Raw genomic sequence first — 27,910 nt, 5'->3', positions numbered from 1 at the left:
TAGATGTATAACCGAGAGCACTAACTGGTTCTAGTGTTGGTGACCTTATTCGTCTGCTAACAAATTGCTTTAGATCTTTTGTAGTGACTTAGATGTGTTTATATTTCCGACGCTATTGGTTGATATTTAATGATCTAATCGAAATCTAACTTGGAACATACAGTTATTAACCCCTGTTCCATCTATTCTTTTACTTTATTACAAAATAAACATTCTCTTTCTTGTAAAAAGATTTTATAGTTTTCTCTGTTTGGATACAATGGCTAATTTTTAAAATTTCTAGTGGAGTACCAACAATTTTCCTCCAATCCCGAAACAGCTTATAGTGCTAATAAAAAGTGACATCATACAAAACAAATGACCAATAATAGGGCAGTATACATAGTAATTGACCTATGGTAAAATGTATACTGGCTTATTATTGGTCATTTGAATGGTGTGACGTAATTTTTATTAGGATGATTCCACAGTCCCTTGCTTTTTAGTATTAATTTGAAGAAAAAATCGTAATTTCCAAAACAAATTTATCGAGGGCAGTCTTTTAACTAAAAAATTCCAGGTTTTTAAAAATATCCAACAAAGCGATTTGGACAGACAAATGTCATCAAACATTGGGATTATACCGATATATCTCAATCAAATTTTATCTTTGAGGTTTAGGGTTTTTCAATAATATACATACATGCATATTTTGTTTTATTTTATGATTATATTTCAAAACAAAATATTTTTTATCTAAACATGCGCTATTTATTACCTATATCTATTAAAATACTTTTCAAGTCTTTTTTATTGAAATCATAAAATAATATAAAAGACATATACAGTATGACCCTCGAAAAAGTATCTTTTAGGGTATACAGCCCTTATTTCTTAATGTATCATCAAAAATAGCATATATTCGTGTTCTCTGTACATTTCCACACAAGCATATATAAAAAAAATTAATTTTACCTCCATTAACACCGGAGATTTTTAGAGCTAAAGTTTTGAAAAAGTGACTGAGCAAAAGTAACTTTTAACATAAAACGAATTTTTTGGCAAAATTAAGATAGAAATTCTATTATTTTGGTTACTGTCAGAAACTTTATACAAAAATGAAATAAATAATTTAGGTTTTGAGTTAAAAGCATTTTTTTACACATATTTTTTGAGTCTTATTAGTGTAATGATATTTTGAAAAACTTACTTATGAGGCAAAATTGTTTTAGATTAAAAGACCAAATAAATCTTTATGAATATAGCAGGAAAATTGTTTTTGTTTCATAATCCTAACTTTAATGACAAAAAAGTTATAAGGAAAATAGAATTACATTACAATGATTTTTTTGTCTTAAAAGCTTAATTACCCCCTATTAAGTGATTGAGATGTCAAAAAGTGGGCAGAGCAACTGTCATAATTAATCCTTTTCATAAATAAGGGTAAGTAAATATCCTAAAATTTGCAAATAATCAATTCATTCAGTAGTATTTTTTGCCATTAAAAATTTAAATTTTTTGATGAAATAAAAAAGAAATAATTAGTTAACTCGTTTTTCTTTGTTTTTCATTCTTCATTTACCAGAAAGACATAATGTAACCATCCAAAAATAGTGGGAAACAAAAAAAATCTTTTTCTCAGTCACTTTTTCAAAACTTTAGCTCTAAAAATCTCCGGTGTTAATGGAGGTAAAATTAAAATTTTTATATATATTTGTGTGGAAATGTACAGAGAACAAGGACATATGCTATTTTTTTATGATACATTAAGAAATAAGGGCTGTATACCCTAAAAGATACTTTTTCGAGGTCATACTGTATATGTCTTTTACATTATTTTATGATTTCAATAAAAAAAAAGACTTGAAAAGTATTTTAATAAATATAGGTAATAAATAGCGCATATTTAGATAAAAAATATTTTGTTTTGAAATATATTCATAAAATGAAACAAAATATGCATGATTAGCATATCGTTTGATAGAAGCTTTTTAGTTCTTGAAATTACAGGTTCCTATTTTTCTTTTAATTAAATCTTCCTCTCTTTCAGACCAATTCATGAGCGACATACCACCAACATATAGAGTTTATAGAGTAGATTTACAGTTAAAGCGAGGATCAAAACATCAATAAAGCCAAAGCTCTTAAATCAAACGGTAGAACAAACGAACATAAAAATTTAACAATGTCAAAATTTAAAAGTTAAAACAATATTGTATATAAACTTGCAAAATTACGTCAATACAGGATTATGTTCAAAAAAATACTTTCATTTAGGGACTTGCTTACAGAAAGGCTTTGAATAAAATTTTTACCTTTTTGTTCTAGTAATCATTGTTCCAAAAGTCAGATGAAATGGATAATCATATCATTCATATTTTTAATTAAATAAGTTTAAAGTTAAAATGTTTTCAAAGGTCGTACGAACTGTCTGGTAACTGTTAAACAGTTGCTACGCTTTCTAAATCGTATCTTCTTATTTCAGGTATCATCATCTAAAGTTTAACATGCCCATATTAACGAAAAGAGCTCAATGTGACATACAGATGGGCATACAGCTCCTAATCATAGAAAAGCTTCGCCTTGAAAAACAATGAATTGATGAAATCTCTAGATTTATTTTGATGAAATGTAATTTTGTCCTAGATTATTTTCTACTCATAAATATAAATCCTTCCCCTCCCCCTTAGTGGATGACAATATGGAAGCCTCTACCCCCCCCCCCCCTAAAAAGCAGTAATTTTGAACAAAACATAAAGCTCAATAATGCAACTTTATGACCTTTAGGCCAGGGATTTAAAGGGATAAGATAAATTGATGATATACAAAGTTACACTGTAGATTAGAAGTAGTGGTTGAAACGTTTGGACACTCAATTTTATGAACTAACCAATCAAAATTCAATTAAAGTCCCCAAAGTTGTTAACCAAACGAATAAGAAAACGTTATAAAACCTTGGGGACAAGTGTAATAAACAGCCCAATGTCCCCTCCCTCCCTGGTTTTTTTTAGTAGCTTAGATACTAAAAAAAACTATATTTTTCCGTAAGTTCTTTTTATTCTCTAGTATTTAATAAAAATTCTTTATTATTTTAAAATAACTAGCGGCTTCGCCCCTAGCCCCTAGGGGCTTTGTCCCAAGAGGTTTGATCAACCTAATTTTTTGTATTTTAGATTTTAAAGAAAAATTTGTTTTTGGGGTGGGGGGGAGGGGATTAGTCGACCCCACTATTTTAATTTAAGTTTTAAAAAGAATTTTTTTATTTGGGGGGGTATTTTTCAATTTTTGGGGGATTGGGGATGTCCCACCACCCAAGAAAATAATTCTAAACCTTCCCGGTACCCATGATAAGCTATTCAGCGGTTAGCGAGATACAAACAAACAGACAGACAGACATCGTTCTACTTTGTATAGTTGATAACAAGAGGGATTATTATTGTCAAGGGGTGGATATACCCTCCTAGGTGTCCAATTTCTTTAACATAAAATAAATGTCACTACTTCCGTTTTTTAAAGTTTCCCTCAAAGAAGGACTTAAGCATCTAGAAGCTCTAAATTCATAGGAGTAAGGAAACCAGTAAAAAGCCTAAAACTACACTTAGATATAAAAATTAAATAGCATAAACCATCAATGCACCTAAAACAAGCTTCCATAAGATAGAGAACTCAATCGGTTCAATAGTTATCGAAATCCTTTGCTAAAGACAAAAAATCTTACAACTTTATACATATTATAATGATAATAATGATTATAAGATAAGATAATACGCTGGTTCCTAAATATTAATAAAACCTACCCAGCATTCCTGAGGGGAGGGCTGGAAGGGCCTCTTTGAATTCACCTAAAATGATTTAAAATTGATCAATGATGACAAATTAATATAGCTGAATTTAAAACATAATTATTGTTATGTTGTCTTTATTTTACGCAACTTTTATAAATATACAAAAACTATATATAAAAATGACAAGATGATTCTCTTATACCCTAAAAAAATACCCCACACCATTTTTTTTATCTTTATAAAACTAGATTTTAAAAAATCTTGCCCCCCTACTCCACCCCTTAGAGGCCTCCTCTAGGGGCGTATTCACTAGTGTACGAGAAGGAACATTTCTTTAAATTGAGATTTTAAAGGTAATTCACGTCACCTAGACTTCAACAAAGCATTTGATATTAATCTAAACAATCTTTACAGAAAATGAGAACCATATCGGTTCAGCGGTTAGCGAGACTCAGATGCTGCTGCTGTTATTTAAGGATTAGACATATCTAGATGGCAAAGCTTTTCTTCATTCTTGGTCTCTCATATGTCTTGTATTATTGAGCTGGATCTTTAAATCATTTTAGTGGTGAGCCAGATCGGGGTAAGCCAACTTTCCACCAATGAGAGCACAGCATTTTATGAAATGCCGTGCTGTGATTGGCTGAAATTCGGCGCACCCCGATCTGGCTCACCACTAAAATGATTTAAAGATCCAGCTTTGGGCTCTGATATTTAACCGTAATATTGATTTAAAACCTTGATTAATACCATGCAAGTTTTATCTAATTTAAAATTTTCTTTGCACTATAATTGTCAATGTTAATCCGTCTTTTGTCTTCAAGTTTATGACTGTTTACATCCTTGTTAAAAATGATACTATCATGAGTAGTAAATAATTATACAGAGAGAGAGAAGGGACAATGGGATGTTTGTTAAACTAGTCCCCAAAGTTTTATAATAACGTTTTCTTATTCGTTGGCTCACCAACTTTTGAGGACTATTATTGATTTGTTGATTATTAAGTTAAGTGTCCAAACGTTATAACTATAACTTGTAGTCTACAGAAGGGGTAAATTTGTAAATTGACATTGGGGATGTACATCAATTTATTGGCCCTTGTCTTATCTCTTTAGATCCCTGATAATTATATGTATAATATGATTTGAATGTTTAGAATATAAAAAGATGCAATAATTTTTGTCACGTAGATTGTAAAATTTTTAGCTTTCATGCTTTCAAAATTTTAAAATTTGAAGGCATATTTCTTATAAATTTTTTTTGGTGACTATAAAAATGACGTCATACTGGCCTACCATTGATCAATAAAAATGTATACTGGCCTACCATAGGTCAATGAAAATGTATACTGTCCTGCCATTGATAATTTAGTCTGTATATTGGCCTGTCATTGTTTTTTTTTATTGTATAATGTCATTTTTCTTTGGCACTATATGAAGAGCTTCATAATTGTAAAGTATAAAAAAGCGACATTTAAAAAAAATAAATCACTTAAAATCTTGAATTTTCAAATAATCAATCACAAATGCTATTTTTTTACTAAATATTTCCAAATAAAATTAAATTAAAGATTATGTTTTCCCCATAATAATGACAAATTTCTAAAACTTTTGTTTCTAACTCAATTAAACTTTAATCACTTATTGAATACAAAATGTTCAACAAAATTTTATTCATAATTTTAAAGACATAGATTTCTTAAAACAGCTTAAAAATAGAAAACCAAATTAAACATAAAATTTATGTACACTTACAAATATTGCAAGGTATGACCTCAAAAATGTTATTTTAAATAAGGGGGGGATTTTTAATGCAACCGTCTCGTAATCAGTGAGCAAATGACACTTAGAATTCGAATTTCGATCTGAACTTTTGCATGAGTAATCCTTGGTAGGTCTATTTTCCCTAAATCGAACAAAAAGTTGGAAAAGTAACGGCTAGCGGCTCAGCCGTTCAGCCGTTTTTTGCCTAGTTTCAGGGTAAATCCATCATCAATTACGTAGGAATCGACTTTTTAAAACATATTTTTGGTTTAATTCATGTTAAATGATAGCAATAACTAATTTTAAAACTTCTAGTACCAACAGCTACCGTCTAGAACCGTTTGATAGCGTTTTGGAGTAGAAAAGAGTTATTATGTTGAGAGAGGTTTCGTGACTAATTTGCAATACAAATATCAAAAAAATGGCAAAATAGCTGAGCCGCCAGCCGTTAGCCGTTACTTTTCCAACTTTTTTGTTCGATTTAGGGAAAATAGACCTACCAAGGATTACTCATGCAAAATTATAGATGGAAATTCGAATTCTAAGTGCCATTTGCTCACTGATTACGAGATGGTTGCATTAAACCCCCCCCCCCTTATGAACAAAATAATCGTTATAATCTAACTATTTTTAAAAAATCGCCAATAAATTTCTTTGGGGGACAACGCGGTCTGACGCAGGGAGGGAGGGTACATTGGGCTGTTTATTATACCAGTCCCCAAAGTTTTATGATTACGTTTTCTTATTCGTTGGGGACTTTTTTTAAAAATTTTGATTGGTTGAATTATTCAGTTGAGTGTCCATACGTTTCAACCACTAATTATAATCTGCATAAGGGGTAATTTTTTGTATCATCATTGGGGTTATACAAAATTGGAATCTTTTATTGAATTTCAATTGGTAAATTATTAAGTTAAGTGTCCGAACGCTTCAACCACTAATTGTAATCTACATAAGGGGTAATTTTGTGTATCATCATTGGGAATGTACAATCAATTTATCGGCCATTGTCTTATCCCTTAAAATACTTGAGTTTGTTGGCCTTGCAGTAATGCCCTTACAAAAAGTAGCTGCGCTACTCTAAAGTTTTACCTAAAACAGGCTGTGTTGCTATCCACACATAGTTCCTTCCAGTTATACCGATAAGCTTGGCCTAAAAATTTTTCTCGTATTCATTCGAATCCGGTGGATAGGAACCGGTTCTCATCCATACGAAAAAAACTATGTCTAGCACCGAATTATATCCAGCTTTCTACGAATATAAAAATAAACAATCATAAGATTAAAACAAGTTTTTTTAGCCGATGTCTTCGGCACCTCGGGGCTAAAAAAACTAGTTATGATCTTATAATTGTACATTCTATATCATCGGAAAGCCGTTTATAATACGATGCGAGAAATAACTATTAAGTCTCGATATAACAAGTACAAATATTTACAAGTAGAAATTATATAGCAATCATTTGGGAGTTTGATAAAGAGAGGGGTAGGTTTCTGGTAAAATCCGTAAAGGTTATGTGTTATAAGTAAAAAAAAGTAGTAGAACGAAAAAAATTTATGTTAACTTTTTAAAATTTTTTTTGTCTATAGTTCTTTTCAATAAGAAATACACATATTTAGTGAATATTATCGTTCTACTACTATTTTAAGCCTTAAAACACACACCTTTACGGATTCTACCAGAAATCTACCCCCTCTCTTTGTCTGTCATCTTCGTATACCTAGTTCCTAGATGCCAGGGGCGCAGTCGCTAGTAAACAGAGAGAGAGGAGACAATATTAGTTCCAAAAGATTTATATTAACGTTTTCTTATTCGTTGTATTAACAACTTTTTTTAACAACTTTAGTGAATTTTGATTGGTTTGTTTATTAAGTTGAGTGTTTAAACGTTTTAACCACTAATTTAACGCTACAGAAGGGGTTAATTTTTGTGTATCATCATTGGGGATGTACATCAATGCATCGGTCATTGTTTGATCATTTAAGTCCCTGTCTAATACATAATATAATAGAATTAAACCTGAAATAATATTTGTTGAGCTTCCTTTCTTGTACAGTACAGCAGGAATATTCGAGATTCTGTTCGCTCAAACTAAATAGAATAGTTATTTCTCACATCGTATTATAAACAGCTTTCCGCGGATATAGAAATGTACAATTATAAGATTAAAACCAGTTTTTCGGCCCCGAGGTGCCGAAGGCACGGGCTAAAAAAATTGGTTTTACTCTTATGATTGTACATTTTTATATTCGTAGAAAGCTGGATATAATACGATGCTAGACATAGTTTTTTCGTATGGATGAGAACCGGTTCCTATCCACCATATTCAAATGAATACGAAAAAACTCTTTCCAGTATGGATTCGAAACCGATTAATATCCCCTAGATTAGAACCGGTTCTCTGTTATACTGAAAAATCATGTAAAACATCGTGGTACAGACAAACAGAAATATTCGTGATTCTTTTCTTTCAAACTAAAAAAAATGATAAATTCACTAGGATGAAAAATTCCCTTTCATCATAATTGTTTATTAGATACTGACGGCTTTTTTTCAGGGGGTGGGGTAGTCGACCCCACTATTTTAATTTAGCTTTAAAAAGAAAAGGAATTTTTTTTTTTTTTTTTGGGGGGGGGTATTTTTCATTTTTTGGGGGGTTTGGGGTGTCACACCCCCAAGAAAATGGTTATAAACCTTCCCGGGACCTATGAGAAGCTACCCTGTAAAGAAGAACCCGATCGGTTCAGCAGTTAGCGAGATTATTCGCTACAAACAAACAGAAAAACAAACAAACAGACATACATCGTTCTACTTTGAATTATAGATATATTTTGGTGAACATGGCACCCTCTTCAGTCTAGAAGACACAAATCATATTAATTTAACTTATAAAAACTTACAATGTTGCTTGCAACGGAAAAAATGACAGAATTTGATCAAAATTTTGCAGTTTATCTGGATGTTAAATGTAAACTGAAGGATTTTTTTTGAAAACCTATGGTTGAACTATGGAAAATTCACATTTCTTCCATTTGTTATCAATCTATAATTATTTTTTTGCTGTAAATTAATTAAAAAGCCATTGTCTCCTCCCTTCATTTTTTATATAAATGATTATCTAGGGATAGGGGGATTGAATAATAAAAGATATATTTTGGATATATTTTACAAAATGTAAATGGTGATTTTTATTTTCACGAAGCAGGAATACGATAATTTCAGTAATATTTTTTTTGTATTAAGACTAAATAGACACTTTTTATTTTATTTTTTGGAGTATATTGATTTTACTTTTAATCCGTGGCATAACTGTTCCCTATCACCCTGTAAAGCCTTTACACAAAGAGGTATTGTTCCAATAGTTACGGCTCATTTAACAAAAACCAAAGGTACAATTCTTATTTACAATTATGTCCATTTATTATTAGGAACTTGGATCTTATTGTTTATTTCTTGGCATTATCATTTTAGTTGTGAAGCTACTCTATAATTCTAGTTGTCTGTCTATCCGTCCGTAACGAAATTTAAGATTTAAGGCTGCTGATTATTATTTTCTTTTAAGGTTGATATAATAAAAACCAATGTTATTGGTGTGAAATGTATAAAAAATAAACTGTTTTTAGAAAGTAAGGACATTAAACCCAAGCTCGAAGTGCCAAACGTTTATTTTTGGGAGGTTTTAGAGGTTAAAAATGAGTAATAATCATGGCTTGGATTAAAGTTTTGACAGGTAATTACAACAAATCACTTGTATTTTTTAATTTCATTACAACAGTAACGGAATAGTCAACGTCGTTAAAACGTCGCTGTTAAAAAGCGAACAAAAGAAAACGATCATGTCCTTATTAAAGAGTATCTACGTAATTTTTAGCAGCGAAGCTACTTTAAAATTCACGTTGTCTGTCCGTCCGTCAGTCAGTCATTCCGTAACACTATGGGGGAAATGTAATTTTCTCGGTTGCTTTGGAAGATAGACAGCTGAAATTTTTAAGTAAATATTCTTATGACATGTGCAGTGCATCCTATACGTTGGGTTGTCCGTCTGTCTGTTGGTCATGCTTCAACAGACTTAAACCATATCTTTCAAAGGTTTCGTGACATTCTTTGAGTTTTTGCATATTTTAAAAATTTTTCTTTGTCATGAAAACAGAACATCTACTCTACAACTCACTTTATCCGTTTGTCTATTCGATAAGTTTTATGCTTCGCTACTTTTGGATGTTGTTATCCTTGTTAATATGCAAACCTTTTGTAAATCTTCTTTGGGATTGTCTGTATGTAGGATGTCCAAGATTTGTAACTTTTTCTCAGCATTCTTAGGATCTGTTACAATGTCTCTTAAGGCCTAAAAAAGATAGAAAAAATAGATAAACAAGCAGCAGGAGGTACATTTTTAATTGCACTCTAGGGGCATTTTAGGGAAAGAGGGAGAGTCGAACCTTAATTTTACATTTAACTTTAAGTTTTAATAAGAAAAAGAAGAAAATGTTAATGTTTTTTGTTTTTCTTTTTGGAGGGGGGGGGGGGGAGGGGGGGTATTCCAGCATTGTTTTCCCTGTGTGTAGGAATATACCCCATTTTAAACCTCTTGCTACCTTTATATTACTATTACTCCCATAAGTATAAATCTGCGAAAAGAGTAACTGTAATAATTGGTGTGGAAAGTAAATTCATAGTCCATTATCCTATCTCTGTTCCCTGCAGTTGTAAATATCAGGGATCGGCAGCCGCGCGTCAGCCGACTGAAATCTGCAGGAAAATTTTCCTTTTTACAATTTTAAAAATCAACTGGAAGTCTAAAACTGATACAAATATGACAATCCCTCTTACAAAAAATGTTTAAAACATCCAAACGGGATTGTATATGCTTAGTCGCGGCTGCCGAGCTCTGGTAAATATATTTTGTATTGCGACATATAACAATTGATGAGATAATAATAATATTTCAGTGATCCAAAGGAATAAAGAAATTGCCCTTTTTGTAGAATGCAATTAATTAATGAACCAACCAATCAAATTCACTAAAGTCCCCAAAGTTGTTAAGCCAACGAATAAGATCATGTTATTATAAAACTTTGGAGACTAGTATAATAAATAACCCAATGCCCCCTTCCTTCCTGTTGATATTCCCTTGGTAAATTAAATATGCATGGTGCTATGTTAATATGGAACTTATTACCCATACCTATTATATCAAATTTACTTGACAGGATAACATTTTATGCTCCTCGCCGTAAGCTATTTTTTATAAGCAAAATAGTTGCATAGATACAAAGGGGCGAATATTAATAACAAAACAAATGAATTTGTTATTGTAGTAAAAATTTGCAGATTTAAGGTTTTGAAAATTGTAACTTAGAGAGCATATTTTAGTACAATTTTTGATTTTAATCATATTCAATAATGGCCTAAAAACATTTGGAGAACGGGTGAAAGGGAGGTGGTGTGTCTCGAGAATAAAAAACTAGAATATATATATTATTTATGTCTTTTGTAACCCAAAAATTAAATCACAAGTCTGCGGGGTCCAATCTTTTTCCTACTGCACTCTTCACTAAACTAAATAACCCTTGTGGGAACCCAGCCTAACTATATATAAATTAAATAAAAATAACCAAACCTAACTTTAAAATTGAGGAATTACATAACTAGCAGATTATATGATTTGTTTAAATAAGGACAAAACTTCAATTTTAGCTTAAAGTTTGTTTTTTATATTTCACACACTCATTCATAACTAGATGTCTCGATATGTAATTTCTATTCAATTTTATTACTATAATATAAAACCAATTTAAGTTAATATCAATACATGTTAGCAAACATCGCTGAAAAGAACTTTATCTTTTAAAACTTTTTTTTTCTTATAAATCTACTCTTCCAAATATTAAATTTAACAAAATAAGTATGTAGTCATCATTGACTATTTTTTAACAAGGAAGACAACATCCATAAAGCGAAGCTCTGAAACGGTGGGACAAACGAACATTATCACTTGTAGAGTGCCAGAAATTAACAATCAGAATATATATGTAAAACGTGAAAACATAATTGTATGTATTTTTTTTTGAAAAACTGCTTGAATAGAGGATAGTGTTTAAGAACACTACATTTTTAGTAATTGATTATAGAGATGCTTCGCTTATAACATTGTTAGAATTGATACTGTACATGTCTAATTCAACGAAATCAACAAACGACCCTAATTTTAGAAAAGCTTCGCTTTTAAAAACCCTATAGTCAACTTAAACTGTTTGAAAGATTGTAAACAGTTTTTGTAGGGTGTTATGACAATATAATGGCAATATGTAAAGGGGTGATTACCCCCCCCCCCCCCCCCCAACAAATTTACCCCCTAAATATTTTTCATTTTAATCCCCCCATTTAAAATTTACCCCCAAACATTTAGAAGGGGGTATTTACCCCCCCCCCCCCCCCAACAATTTTACTCCTAAATATTTAATAGTATTTCATTATTAAATTACCTCCCCCAAAATAAAAAGCTTTGACGCCCCTGACAAAGGCATAAAATCTTGACAGAGAAGGTTTGGTTTTCAACTCGAATTGTGACAAAATCCCAGAGACGAAAATGAAATTTAGATAAATATTTGATTCTGTCTCATAAAATCTCATTTGTATTGCCTATAAAAAAGATGGAAGAGGGAAGTGTAAGAGTTATATTTCATATTGGTATATAGACAGTTTTCCTCGGATACCAAAATAAAATAACATGAAAATGACATTTATTACCTATCCAACACGGAAAATAATAACCTAACTAATATGTTTCTCCTTTAAAGTGAAGCTTCTTATAAGTCGTGGAAAGCTTTTATTCTATTAAGGGGGGGGGGGTTACATATTTTTACCTAATTAATATGATTCTCCTTTAAAGTGAAGCTTCTTATAAGTCGTGGAAAGCTTTTATTCTATTAAGGGGGGAAGGGCGGGTATCTCCACCCTTACAAAAGAAATCATCCCTCGAAAAAAACAACACCTCATATATTTTTAAACTCCCCCCTATATTTTTTAAATCTTTTTCTTTTAAAACTAAAATAAATTAAATTTTTCGGAATGACTTAACCCCCTCCCCCCTATCTATCCTCCAATTGACTCTAAGAGTAGCTGTCTCTAGAGCTGAAAAATAGAGAAGAAATATAATATCTAATGGCTGGGACTAAATGTTATCAATATACAATTTCTTCATTGGATTGACAGTAGCCTACATTTTTATACTTTCTTAGGGCGTGCATACTGTTTTAGGTCGGGGAAGCTGGGGGGGGGGGGGGCATATAAAGGTGAAACACAACCTTAAAAAGCACTCCCACTCTAAAAAATCCTTATACTAAAGTAACAGGATGTTTGTCTGTGTGTCTGTACCAAAGGATCTCGCTAACCGCTGAACCGATCGGGTTCTCCTTTACAGGGTAGCTTCTCATAGGTCCCGGGAAGGTTTATAACTATTTTGGGGGAGGGTACCACCACCCTCCCAAGAGAAATCACAATAAAATCGAAAAAATTGAAATATTTCCACCGCATAGTGTCGCTAGCGTAGTCGCGCTGCGTAGAGACATGAATTTAACAGCTGATTGACCATAGACAAATTATTTCTTAAATTAGATATTTAAAATAAAATAAAAAAAAACATTTAAATGCTACTAGAGGCCTCTAGGGGCATAGCCGCTAGTAATATATATGCTGTGACTCTTTTTGAAATAGCATTTCTTTAACTTCTATTGTTCGCGGGGAGGGAGGGGACATTGGGCTGTTTTTTATACCAGTCCCCAAAGTTTTTTTTTAAAAACGTTGTCTTATTAGTGGGCTTAACAACTTTGGGGACTTTATTTGATTTTTATTAGTTGGTTCATTTAGTTGTTTCCAAAGGTTTCAACAACTAATTGTTTTTTTTTATGTATCAGGATTGGGGATGTAATCAATTCATCGGCTATTGTCTTATCTCTTTAGATCCCTTGACCTTTGATCTGTATAATTTACTATTGTTGTGTCTTCTATTTTCTTGGCTAATAGTAATCATAAATATTGTCATCTTTTTTATTCTTTGTATTCCTCCTTTAAATGACTTGTATGAAATGCCTTTAAATATTAGTCATGATGCTTTCCTTGAAGTTTTGTTAAATTGTGTTAAAAATTCTATAATAAGCTTTCAATCAAACTTTCTTAAGAGCAGTAGAAAAATACAAAAAGATTTGTCAAAGTCATTAAACGCATTGAAGTGTGGAAATATCACAGATAAAACTGTACTTAATAAAATCATTGATATTGAAAACAGTCTGAGTAAAATGGAAGATGAAGAAAATTATCGTAGGTTAGAGACTTCTGGGTATTTCCACATTTTAAATGCAGAAAAGGCCTCAAAAACATTTAGTAGTTTGCTAAAAAATTCAAAAAAAGCTGACTCTATCTCACAAATTAAGAATGACTTAGGTGAATCTTTTACATGTGAGAATGAAAGGAATGAGTTTTTAACAAACCACTTTAAAAATAAATTTGGCACAGCCTTTATTTCCAATTCTTCTCTCTTTGATTTTTTGGGCAATAATGTAAATCACCCAAAAATATTAGAACATAAATTAAATAACACAGATAGAGAAAAATTAGAGGCAGACATTTCTATTAATGAATTAAAAGAGTCACTTTGTTCAGCTAATTTAAATTCTAGTGTAGGACCAGATGGTATTCCTTATAGAATGTTGGTTAAGTTTTGGGACATTTTAAGCTTACCTTTACTGAGAGGCTTTAAAGAAATGATTAATAAAAAACAGTTAAGAGGCATGCTAAGATGTGGTAAAATTAGACTTATAGCCAAAAAAAATTCTGACCTTTCAAAAATTAAATCTTGGAGAACAATTTTTTGTTTGTCTACTGTGTACAAAATTTTCTCTGGGGTTATTGACAATAGGTTAAAAAAAGTAATTGATAAAATAAATATCAGATCTCAAAAAGCCTATTCTTCTAAATACACTATTCAGGAAAATTTGATTCAAATTTATGAACTAATTTCTAAAACTTTAGCTTCCAACTCGTCTCTAGCAATTGCTTTAATTGACTTTCACTCAGCCTTTGACTGTATTGGACATGGATATTTAAGAGATGTATTGGAATTTATGAATTTTGGCCCAATTATGATAAATATGATTTTAACATGCATGAATGATAGATTTGCCCACATTCTGACCGATACTGGAATAACACCTAACTTTCCCATGAAAGTTGGTTATATGCAAGGTGATAGGCCAAGTCCTAACATTTTTAAAATTGCCCTAACCCCTTTATTACTTATTATATCAATTAACAATGAAATTGTAATACCAAGAGCTATACCTTTTAAATTGACAGACACAGATACACAGCCAGACCCTGAATCAGCATTTGCCGATGATTGTAATGTTGCATTTACTCCAACTGCCATTGCTTTACAAACTATTTTTCAAATTCTTACCTACTTTGCACAAGTTTCTAATTTAAGAACTAATGTAAACAAAACCAAAATTTGTATTATAGGAAGGAAGCCATCAAATGATTTTTTTCTGGAATTGGATTTAATTGGTATTGAATTGGTTGATGATTTTGATATTTTAGGTTTACATTTTGATTCAAAACTGTCTAATATGCAAAATAATTGGAACAAAATTGTCGCTAAAATGTCAAAAGTTAGAAATTTTTGGGCACTTTTCTACCTTACTACACCTGGAAAAATTGCAATTATAAAGGGATTCATGTTACCTTTACTGAATTATGTAGGGGCAGTTGTCTTTCCATCTGAAGATATAATTTTGCAAATTGAAAATCTCATTATTTCCTTCTTATGTCAAAGTAGACCAATTGCAAAATCTAAAATCTTTTCAAGTGTTGAAAATGGAGGTTTAGGAATACCAAAAGTAATAGATTTTTTACGCTCTTTAGATATTTTATTGTATAAAAAATCCTTATCTATAGTAGATACTTGGGCTTTAGAAATAAAAAATACTAGATGTCAAGCAAATGATCCATTTTATTTCAATGAAAAATTAGATAAGAATATTAATCCTATTTTATCTAGAATTATTGAATCATATATAATATTTTCAAATTCATTTTGGCTAAACCATGATAACATAAAAGATATGAGAATTTTTAAAAATAATTTCTTTTGTAATAGTGAAAAACAAATTGTAAGCAGGGCAATTTTTACAGAAACAACATGGGTACGCTATGAAAATGATATTAAGTCAATTTGTTTTGGAGACCTGTTAAATATTGATAATATATGTCTAGATTATAGAAACTTTAACATCAAATCAAAGGTCAACTTCAATTACATGGAATTTTTGAGACTTCGAGGATTTGTTCAGCACAATATTGCTTTATATAGGTGTAAACTTTCAAAACCCCAAACTAAAATCAGTTCACTTTTTTTAAAGCCAAAAGTAAAGTCAAAACATTTTCGTTACTTCTTATCAAATGATGATCAGAGGATAGAAAAGTGTAAGTCTTACTTAAATAGGTATAACTGGGCGAAAATAAGAGAATTTGACATAGAGAGAGAGCGTAAATGGCAAAAAGTATGGACTTTTTCCTTCTTACCAATAAATATACGAGAATTCGCATTTAGGTCCATAAACAATTATAACTATTTTAACGCTAATATCTCAAATTTTAGGCTAGAATCTCCAGAATGTACACTTTGTAAGCTGGACCGGAATCTACCCGCACCGAGAGAAACAACACAACACTTTTTTCTGGACTGTCCCGTCACCACAAACTTTACAACAAACTACTTCACAGAATTTCTACAGAACATGGAATTTAATTTCGACTCAAGCTGGCTGTTAGTAGGCGTCCCAAAAACGCTCACCAGTAATATTATTAACGTAGTTAATATTGAAATTACACTTGTGTTATTTTTTATCTTTCAGTCAAGACTGAAAAAAAAGCTTCCATTAAATTCAAATCTACTTGAATTTATTTCCTTTCAAAGAAAATTTTTGTTTAAAAACAAAAATTATAAATTAGGATATGAAAAATTAACAACATTTCAATTTGACCCGGGATAAATGTCATGTTTCGAGTATAGAAAGAAAACTACCTGCAAATGAGGGCATTTTTAAAAAGTGTTTGTTTATTTAAATTCGTATGTAATATATATATACTATACTCTACACTTACAACAAACACACCAAATCTTTAGACACACTTAAGTATTTCACCTCAACTTCATCTCACCTGTAAAATCTACAGGTGGGTATTGATAAATAAAGTGTAGTAAAAAAGAATGATCCCGAGGATAATTATTTCTTGTGATTCTTAACTTTAACCATATGAATTTAAGCCTGTTTTTCATATGGTGACGTTTAGACCTTCAAGAAAAATTACCTCATCCAATAGAGGGTCAGTATATAACCTTAACAATAATCTTGAGGTGGAGCTTTTGGTGATCTGCCCATTAAAGCATTCTGTAGTTTTCATTTAACAGGCCACACTTATTTATCCCTCCTTAACAATTTTAAGTTCAGCTGTGTATCCATTATACACATTTTTATATTAAGGATTAGTACCTATTGACCTAATATTTTTATCATGAATATTATATTTTACTTCTCGATGACGATTATTTTTCTTTCTGGAACTTACTTAAGTTTTATTTTTTTTTTGTATAAATTGGACATATTTTGAGAAGATATTATGTTGAATTAGTATTGACCTAATTTAAATGTACACTTTTTATGTTAAACGGCAAAATTTCTTTCTTTGTATTGCTTACTTCTGCTTTACAATGAACTTACACTTTTTATAAGAGAATATCTTGGATTAGTCCTTATTTAATATTGTTATAATAACTCTTATAATTCATATGTTAACTTTTTATGTATATAGTTAAGACAAATAAAGAATCAAATGATAATAATAATTCTTGTTAGAATTTGTTGCAATACTTTATTTTATTTCAAAGTTTATTTTGCTAGTCTGGTCAAAAACACGGAAAGGTATTTTATTATTCTAATCCATTTAAATCTGTTGTTATTCACATATTTTCTGACTCTTACTCAATCCCCTACTCCCCCTAAAACAAATTATATGGTTTTCTCTTTCGGGGACTTACAAGCTTTATCCTATTAGATAAAGTAGTAAGTTTTTTTGTCTGAAGCATAAGACCTCAATAACTACGGAACTGGTTGACTTCTCCTTTTTAGTGAAGCTTCACTTAGGTCCCGGGATGGTTTTGGGCTGTTTAATTTTTAAATTTCATTCTATGGCTCCCTAGATATTAGGAGCAGCTAGTATATGATAAACCAATAATTAATTGTGTTTAAATTTTAAGGGGAGTGACAATTTTTTTGTTTGTGTTTTTGTTTTTTGTTGGTGTTTATACAAACAATAGCTTTATGGGGGACCTTTCTAGACCCTTTCTATAACTCTGTATAAATTTTTCTTTTTAAAAATAAATCTCATAAACCCATATTCATTACACAGACTTTAGCTCTATTGTTGAAACTATATCTCTTAATAATTATCCTTACACCATAGCAAAGTTTTGATTTGTGACAGCGGCTCACTGGACAAATATTAGATAGGGATACATTTCAGGGAGGGAGGGGACATTGGGTTGTTTATTATACTAGTCTCCAAAGTTTTATAATAACGTTATATTTTTATGTATTGGCCTACCAACTTTCACTAAATTTTGATTGGTTGGTTCATCAAGTAGCGCGTCCAAACATTTCAAAAACTAATAGTAATCTACACTAGTGGTTATTTTGTGTAACATCGTTGGGAATGTACATCAAATTATCGGCCATTGTCTTATCCCTTTAGATTCCTGGATAAATTTATTCAGTATAGTCTCGGTGCAAATTATATTATTTTCAAACTTTTCATTGGAAATATCGAAATTGTGAACAAAAATAATCCACAATATCTATTTCAAGTTGTTTCAACACGGGTATACCCCAGTCTCGTTGTAATATTTAGAGAAATATGGTTGATTATGTTTTCAAAGTGTTCATACTGGCAATTTTCTTCATTTATTTTGTTGCGTTTTAGTACCTTAAAACCGACTTAATTATTTAAAAAAAACTTAAATTACATCAAAAATAAGAGGCCTATAAAAAAACCGATTGCATATTTAAATTCTATGGACCATTTTACATTTATTACTAACTAAAAACACCGACTAGCTATTCTAAATAAAAAGCAAAAAAGTTAAGACACCTTCTTTGTAAATTTAAGTTAAACAGATAAAATTTTATATCTAAGAAACTTTTTTAATTTTAAATTTTCTATGTTGCTAACTATCTTCTTTGTTAAACTACTTGCTAAATTGTTTTATCTCGGGTGGAGCTATCAATGGATATATTAATACTTGGATCTTACATCAGATTAACATGTACTCTAATAAAGTGAAACTTTTAGCTATCTAAAATAACACCCCCCCTCTTCCTCCTTTACCCCATCCATTCCCCTCCATGTGCAAGAACGAACTGACCGATAAATGATATCCATGTTGGCAATTTACGAACTTTTTCCCTCTGTCATAATATCCATGTATATTCTATATCCATTGAACTGTTAAACAATAATGTTTTTTTATCAATTAACTTTGGGGGCACTTGAGAAAACTTAATTCAACACTCCACTTCCATTAAAATTTTTTCCTGAGGTGATTTCTCTTGGGAGGTTGGTTAAACCCTCCCTTAAAATGTAATTAATAATATACCAACCCTTATAATATTTGAAGCTTTTCTTGAAAGGAGAACTATCTCAGTCCAGCGTTTAGACAGATCTTTAGCTACAAATAGACTAATAAACATCCTGTTACTTTTAAATAATGACTAGCGGCTACGCCCATCGAGGCCTCTAGGGGGTCTTGAGGAGAGAGTCGAATTTAACAATTAAATTTCTTATTTTCGATTTAAAAAAAAAGTAAAAAAAAAATTTGGGGGGGGCGAAGAAATTTTTTTTTTTGGGGGGGATTTTTCATTTTTTTGGGGGGTTGGGGGTGTCCCATCCCCCAAGAAAATAGTTATAAACCTTCCCGGGACCTATGAGAAGCTACCCTGTTAAGGAGAACCCGATCGGTTCAGCGGTTAGCGAGATCCTTCGGTACAAACATACAAACACACACACAAACACACATCCTGTTACTTTTAAATAATGATTACATATAATGAGGGTTGGTAAGAAAATGTTTAAATAGGGTGATAGTATTGAACAAGAATAACAGCCTCCAAAAGAAGCAAAGCACTTAAAATAATGGATATTCAGTGGTTATTACTAGCGTACTCGACCCTAGCATCTAGGAGCTCTGTATTTGAAGTGGCAGAAGGGGGCTAGAAAAAAAAGCCTTATACCATCCCATGACTTAAATAACAAAATAATAGCCTAAAGCCATTTATTACAAGGGCCTATTTGAAGCTTATCCAAAATAGATAACCCAATATATTTGGCATTTGAAGAATATTCACATGTATTCAATTGTATGAAACAATTTGGAAAATCAATTTTAAATTTAAATTCTTTTGTGAGTTTTTAATTCAATGTTCCCTTTACTAAATAATCAGCCAATAATCAAAATAGCTGAGGAATTCACATTTTCTTCTAATGGACAAACGGCCATACCTAATAAAGTACATAAGGTACAAATATTTTATACTTTAAATCCATTTAATTTTTAGCAATTATACGTCTCTATATTTCTAATTCAGACATATATTTAGTGATCTACAGGGATAAGAAAATGGCCAATAAATTGATGAACATCCCCAAAATTACCCCTTGTGTAGATTACAATGAGTGGTTGAATCATTTGAAAACTCTACCTAATAAATCAACCAAGCCAATTTCAGTAAAAGTCCCAAAAGTCGTTAAGTAAATGAATAAGAAAACGTCATTATACATAGAACTTTGGGGACTAGTGTAATAAACAGCCCAATGTCCCCTCCCTCCATGCATATATTTGTGGTTGACATATCCAAATAAAGGATCTCTCCCACTAATTGAATGCTAATTTCAGGTGATTATTCAAAATAACCAAAGGCAAATCCCGAATAGTTATTCAAATCTTTATTTTACTTTTTTTCCTGGTAAAAAAGTAACCATTGTTAATGCATTTTAGGGATGATTCACATAGTTCTTATTGTAGTTTTAGTTAACTTCTTTCCTAAATCAAATGACCTGGAATGATTCTTGGCTATTTTGTAGCCCCCTAATCGAGTCACTAGATTCCATGGGCGAAGCCACAAGTAAAATAAAAGAAAATGAAGTAGCGGGTTTGTCATACTTTCACAGTAGTTTTTCTCCTATTTCTAGCCCCTGCGGGAGGCTCTAACCCTGCCAATTTCTTAACCCTGCGAGGCAATCATTAACATTTACCTAACCGAAATAACCTATCAAAATATAATTTGTTACTTTGTTAAAATGCCCAAAATTCATTGTGAATAAATCCTGACACATCTATGGGAACATTTTCAATTTGATTAAATTATTAATTCAGTCAAAGTGACATTTCACTGTTGGTTCTGTCCAACAAAATTCTTAAATAACTAGGACGTTGCCGTTAGATCCATGTCATAAAGATTGGGAGGGGAGGGATACTTACATCATAATGGAAAATGTAAAAATTCAGCTGATTAGTAAAAACTAAGGCCCTTAAAGCACCCTTTCACACTGTTGAGGGTTTTTGCTCCTTATCCCCATTCCAAATGGACATCCTTTGGTGGAAACCAGTGTTGTCCATGTTAATTAAGCATAACATGGACAATACTTTTAATAAGTAGCGAAGCAATAAATCAGTTACACACATTTAATTAGATACTTTTATTTTATTTTATATTTACACTAGTGCCTTCCCCCCTTAGCATCTAGAGGCTCTATATTAGAAGATATATCGAAGGGCAGGAAAATATCCTAAAACCATACCCAGACTTATTTTTAAAAATGAAATAGACCAAAACCATCCAAGGATCTATAAGAAGCTTCACTGTAAAGGAGAACCATGTCGGTTCAGCGATTAGTGAGGTCCTTCGCTACAGACAAAAAGGCTTACTACTTTATATTAGGATTCACAAATGCCTCGGCAGCCGCGACTAAGCCTCAAATTAAAACCAGTTTGATTGCTTTGAAATTAAAAAAGATAATGGTTTTTCATTTTTGTCAAGTTTAGACTTCCAGCTGATTTTTAAAACTGTAAAAGTTTGATTTCCCTGAGGCTTACAGACAGGCTTGACGCGCAGCTGCCGAGCCCTGACTGCAAAACTAATAAATATGGTCAATGATTAATGTATGCGATAATGACTCCATCATTATCTAATAGAAAGATAATTATCCCATCATATCAAACAGCAAAGACATCTTTACGCAGATAGTAAATTGAAATATTATAAGATTAATTTCAGTTTTGTGAGGCCAGAGGTGCCGAATGACTGGCCTAACATTATGATTTTTTTTATATTATTCGTAGAAAATTGTCTATTCAAACGATACGATACATAATTTTTAAGTTAGGCTCAGAATCTATAACTTTATTAACTCAGATATAAAAAACTATGCGCTTTTAAAATACATTATTATGTTATATACTGTTTATTGATTTACTGATCTTATTTTTTCACAATGCTGCTATACATATGGATATAATTATTATTGTTTGTTAATAATGATGTAAACAAGGATGACAACATCCAAAAAAGCAAAGCTCTGAAACAGTTGGACAAAAGGGCATTAACACTTGTAGAGTGTCAGAACTGAATAATCAGAATATAAATGTATATGAGTCGAAGCAAAATTGTAAGTAAAAAATTGCTCGATGAAAAATAATGTTTAAGGACATACTTACATTCATAGGACTTGATTATAGAGTTGCTTCGCCCATAAAATTGTACTTTGTTGTCCCAGGAATCAGTATAATAAAAATCAGATCAATGGGATCATATAAAAATTTGTCGTTAAAAAAGTGAAAAAAATCAAAATGTTGAAAATGGACTTACGGACATTCTGGTAACGATTATAGAGTTGCTACGCTTTCTAAATTGTACTTTACTACTACAGGGATCACCATGCAAAATTTGAAATCGATAGGACAATTCTAACATGCCTAAATTAATAAAAAAAGCTATCCGTTACGGACGGACGTACGGACGGACGGACCGACCCTAATTATAGAAAAGCTTCGCTTTAAAAAAAAATTCATTATTACCACACCTTGTGTTACACAAAAACTGTAAAAAATGAAGGTTAAATATCAAATAAATAATCGAAATTCCCGCAATTGTATTATTAACAAGGATGAGAACATCCATAAACCCGAAGATATGAAATAAAACAGAAGAAAAAACTAACATGAACACTTGTTCAGTGTCATAACGTTAAAAACCAGAATATTAATTAACAAGGATGACAACATCCATAAGTAGCGAAGCACAAAAAACAAAATCATGGATGGTAATATGTACAAGTAGATTTGAAGTGTATTTATTAATTGATTTATTGGAGAAAATAAACACGAAACCCTGTTTTATTTTGTAAATAATGACGGTCAAAGTAAATTACATAAAAGATGCTCATAACAATGGAAAAAATTATTTTGATACTGATATCCCAAAAAAGTTTTAAAATTGGACCAAAAACACCAAAAATATGGGGGAAAATGTAAAAAATATAAAAATAGCCAAAAACATGCAAAAAGGAAGTCTGACCGTCATGGTTGTTTTCTTTAAACAACAGGAAATTTTATTTTGATATGTATAAATGAAAAAATTTTGGAAATCGTACCATAAACACCAAAGATATGGAGAAAAATGTGAAAAATACAAAAATAGCCTAAAACCTGCTGAAAGGCAGTCTGACGTTCATAATTGTTTTCTTTGAAGGACAGGAAATTTAATTTTGATATCTATAACAAATTTTTTTTTGAAAATCGGACCATAAACAGCAAAGATATGGAGAAAAATGTGAAAAATACAAAAATAGCCTAAAACCTGCTTAAAGGCAGTCTAACCATCATAGTTGTTTTCTTGAAACGACTGGAAATTTAATTTATATATCTATAACTGAAAAAATTTTGAAAATCGCACCATAAACACTGAAGATATGGAGAAAAATGTGAAAAATACAAAAATAGCCTAAAACCTGCAAAAAAGCGGTCCTACCGCCATCGATGTTTTATACTTAATTGTGCTCCTTAATGATGGGAATGTTGTCAAAAAAATTCAGCATTCTATCTTTTATAGGAGCTGAGTAAATCTCATTTCCCCCATAGCGTTACGGACTGACGGACTGACGTACGGACGGACAAAGTGAATTATAGAGTAGCTTCGCTACTAAAAAGTATAACGAAATTGTATGTAAACTTACAAAATTACGAAACAAGGATTCTGTTTTAGGACATACTTACATTAAGGGACTTGATTATAGAGATGCTTCGCTTAGAATATTGTATCTTGTTGTCCTATGAATGATTGTTCAAAAATCAGATAAATTTTATGATACAAAAAAATGATTGTCAAGTACGGGTTTTCTGGTAACAATTATAGAATTGGTACACTTTCTAAATTGTACCTATTTGTTACAGAAAGGACGTAGAGACCCTCATTATAAAAATCTTTGCTTTAAAAAAATCAACCTAAAAACAATCTGTTCTCTTTTAGAGTGTAGATGAAAAATATTATTCTCAGTCAAATACAGATATCAACATAGACAGATAATCAAGGCAATATGCATATGAATAGGGTTATTATTTGATTCATTTTACCTTTTTTTTTTTTTAACAAAGCTACTCTTTTTTTCTGTCTGTCTGTCAATGTCTTTACAAAATGATATTGGCAAGAAGTGAATTTCTAGACTGCTGTTCAAGATAGACAGCTTTTTTATTTTACAAATGCTTTTTACAGTAAAGTTTGATGAAATTCTTTTTCGTCTGCTAGCAAAAGGCTATTTGGTGCAGGTATTTGTATAGAATATACAACATCTATACTTATACATTTATTCTCGCTACAAGAATAAGCATCAAGTTTATGATGTACTTAGTCCATCGGCCTTTCTTTTGTAATGCTCTGGAAACATCAAACACCATCAGTGGGAAAAGTTATTTATCGCATTGTATTAAAGACAGCTTTCCGCGGATGTTAAAATGAAAAAGATTTAAAGATTTAAACTGTTATGAATTTTATGATTTTCTTTTATTATTCGTTGAAAATTGTTTGTATATGAGGCTATAAATGATTTTTCAGTATGTCTAAGAACTGGTTCTAATCCAGCGGATAACAATCAGTTGGGAAGCCAAACTGAAAGTTTATTATCTCTTCTGCTATTTAAGAAAGACTTCTGATTTCTCTTAGTTTAGATTTTGCTGAACAATACATATCTTATCTATAAATAACTTGGTCCGTCAGTCTGTATGTAATGCTCTAAAAGAAAATTATGCTCTGGAATACTTCAAATATTTCAATATCCCCCCTTTCCCCCAGACTTTATAAATTTTGTGTGAAGATTCATATGACGACTACTCTACAATTCACTTTGTATGCAGGGAGTAAGGGAAGGGACAATGGATTGAATATTCAATTTTTAGGAGTCTCAGACTTTGGGTACTGGCTTAAAGGGAATGTGCAAGAATTTAGCAGTTTCTAACTGAGTTTGGGTACTAGCGCATGAAATGCCGCTACTCGCTGTGTTAGTTTAGAATATTGCAGACAGAAGAATTTGTTTTGATATGGCTGGTTTAAAAAAAAATTTCTCAAAAAAATATCCTTTCCTAGATAAAAACTTTATTGTGATATTTGTGTAATGAACAATCAAAGAAAACTAATCTAACAACCTAAATTAAATTCTTGTGTATAGTGACATTTAAAATGAGTTGAACGAGTTTCAGGGAGATTTTTCTAGTAATTAATTACAGAATAGTGACGTCAGTCTGATATACTGGTAATCTAATTTTCAAATGATTGCTTTTTTCTGGGAACTTTATTCTTATTTTATAGATTTCTCAACTTTATTAACACCCCCTTTACAATTTCCTCCAAATTTTCTTTGAAAACTATAAAATTGAATTAATTGCCTATTGTCTCCTCCCTTACTCCCTGCTTTGTATGTCTGTCTGTCTGTTATAAGGCACATTAAGGACTTGCAGAAAAGTGACGTAAAATTACAGAATTTGCTGTCTGCTGTGAGTATCACTTTATTAGAGTACTTGAAAATCTGGTGCAAAATCCATGTAATAACATATCGATTATATGTAGTAATATAGATACAAAAAATGATTTCTTGACAATAATCTAGTTAACCATATGATTGTATGTTTATGATTATATAACAATGGAATAATACACAGTATCATACAATAACATTCATAAATAAACAATTCCTAGTATTGTTATTATATTTTTTGTACCATTGTGTAATCAAAGAGGAAAATTTTCTTGTATTACATGATGAAATGTCAAGTTTATCAAAAGTTATTTCTCGCATCGTATTATAAACGGCTTTCCGCTGATATAAAATTTGCCCGTGAAGTAGGGAAGTAGAAGTAGGGAAAAAGCTACTGTGAAAATACGATGAAACGCTCCTTGAGAGGCGTAGCAATGAAAGGGACAATACACAAATTTGTTAACCTTTTTAATTAAAGACATTGAAAAATAAATCTCTAAATTACGACTTTTTGCTTACAACATCCTTGACTAAGTTCATTGTTTTTATATGCTTGTTTTATACTTTGCAGTAATAAACAAGGATAATAATCTGCAATGGTAGAAAGTAATTTTAAATTCACGAAACAAAAATATATCTAATTGTATATTGTTGAGCAACGGGAAGGTGGGGCATTAATTAAAACATTAGGAAGAACAGGAGGGGACAATGGGCAATTAATTCAATTTAAGAGTTTTCCCTGAAAGGCAATGAAAACCAGATTTATCCAGAAAATTTGAAGTACCTAAATACTAAAGGAATTACCATGCAAAGTTTGATATCAATAGGACAATTCTAAAATGTCTAAATTAACGAAAATAGGTTACTGGAATACAATCTAATATGTATAATTTTGTATTACAATAAATACCAATCAAATAATCATCTACTGCTGAGTTTGTGAAAACAGGACAGCCATATATATAGGTTGCATATATGTAAAAAATATGATTTTCAAAAGTTGATATCTTTACAACTATCTGGTAGAAAATTGAAAACTCTACACTGACACTCTACAAGAGTTAATGTTCGTTTGTCACACCGTTTCAGAGCTTCGCTTTTATGGATGTTGTCATCCTTGTTTGAATATAATTTATACACTCACACAACACAAATACCTGCAAAATTTAAATAATGGAATGCGCAAAATTTTAAAAACAAGACAAAAAACCGCCAATTTTTTTTATTATCACTTTTAATCCTTAATTTTGGATCTAGATTTACAGGTGACCTAGCTTAGTTTAATACAAGTAGTAGGATAACGTGTCTCAAAAATCAGTCATATGACGTCATAAAAATGAGGGATTATCCACCTGGGTAATCTGGCTAGAAACATTTTTAAAAGTTGAAATATTAGGAGGTCTTTTTATGAGGGACTAATGAACATTTCTTTGATGTAAAATGCTACCCTTTAAATAAAATTATAAGTTAATAGTAATAATGGATATAGAACACGTGGATATATTGACAGAAGAAAATTTATTGTTAGTTTAGGTTGTCAACATAGAACTCATTAAACAGTCAGTTCGTTCATCCGGTAGGAGGGGAGTGGGTGGAGTAACGGGTGTGAAAATTATTTTAGCCTGCTTCGCGTTTTACTGGATTAAAGAACATGAAAATCTGGTGTAACATCCAATAATAAAACATTCAATCTGCTGGGTGCTTTAGGTGTATAGACATAAAAGTAGACTATTCCCTTATAGGTTGTTAGACTTTCAAAGCACTATTAGACTGACAAAAATAATTATAGAGTAGTTTCTCTATGTTCGGCCTTACGACTGACTGAATACTAATCTTATCTTTACATTGCTATAATAAAGTAAATGGGTGTAATCTATCACGTAAATGCCAAAAATACAATATCAATACATAATACAACCAATAAAGGTACTAAGAGAGGTAATGTCTGATTGAGCCAATAAATGAATCGCATCGGAGCATACATGAAATCTCATTGGTTGAATTAAACTGAATTTTTCTAGTTTTTTCAATAGAGTTAATTAGAGCTGTTCTTTCAACTTTTACTCGAATCAAGTCTATCACATGAAGTACTGCCTTCATATTGTTGTTTCATATCTATGTTTTATCTGTGCATTAATAATAAATATGCTTCATCTATTGCAATCGTTGTAAAATAATAAAAATCCCTTTATGAATTTAAGTTAATAAAATCATATTTTTTTCTTGAGTTTCTATTAAAACAAAAA

The 27,910-nt window shown here is 31.1% G+C and overlaps 1 protein-coding gene across 1 annotated transcript in view; it reads right to left on the bottom strand.

Annotated features, from left to right (window-relative positions):
* LOC145330820 (glutamate receptor ionotropic, NMDA 2B-like) overlaps positions 1-27,910 on the bottom strand; it is a 79,921-nt gene that overhangs the window by 4,113 nt on the left and 47,898 nt on the right. The window contains exons 9-12 of the mRNA XM_080175483.1: positions 9,775-9,873; positions 7,548-7,619; positions 6,620-6,680; positions 3,777-3,821 (exon numbers count right to left, since the gene is read on the bottom strand). Of these exons, the coding sequence (XP_080031609.1) occupies positions 3,777-3,821; positions 6,620-6,680; positions 7,548-7,619; positions 9,775-9,873 (277 nt within the window). The remainder of the gene's footprint in view (positions 1-3,776; positions 3,822-6,619; positions 6,681-7,547; positions 7,620-9,774; positions 9,874-27,910) is intronic.

The sequence above is a fragment of the Acartia tonsa genome, chromosome 10 (assembly GCF_053477335.1).
Source record: "Acartia tonsa isolate MP-2025a chromosome 10, ASM5347733v1, whole genome shotgun sequence".
Classification (NCBI taxonomy): Eukaryota; Metazoa; Arthropoda; class Copepoda; order Calanoida; family Acartiidae; genus Acartia; species Acartia tonsa.
The sequence above is the reverse complement of the archived record's forward strand: the minus strand, read 5'-3'. Positions and strand labels throughout refer to the sequence as shown.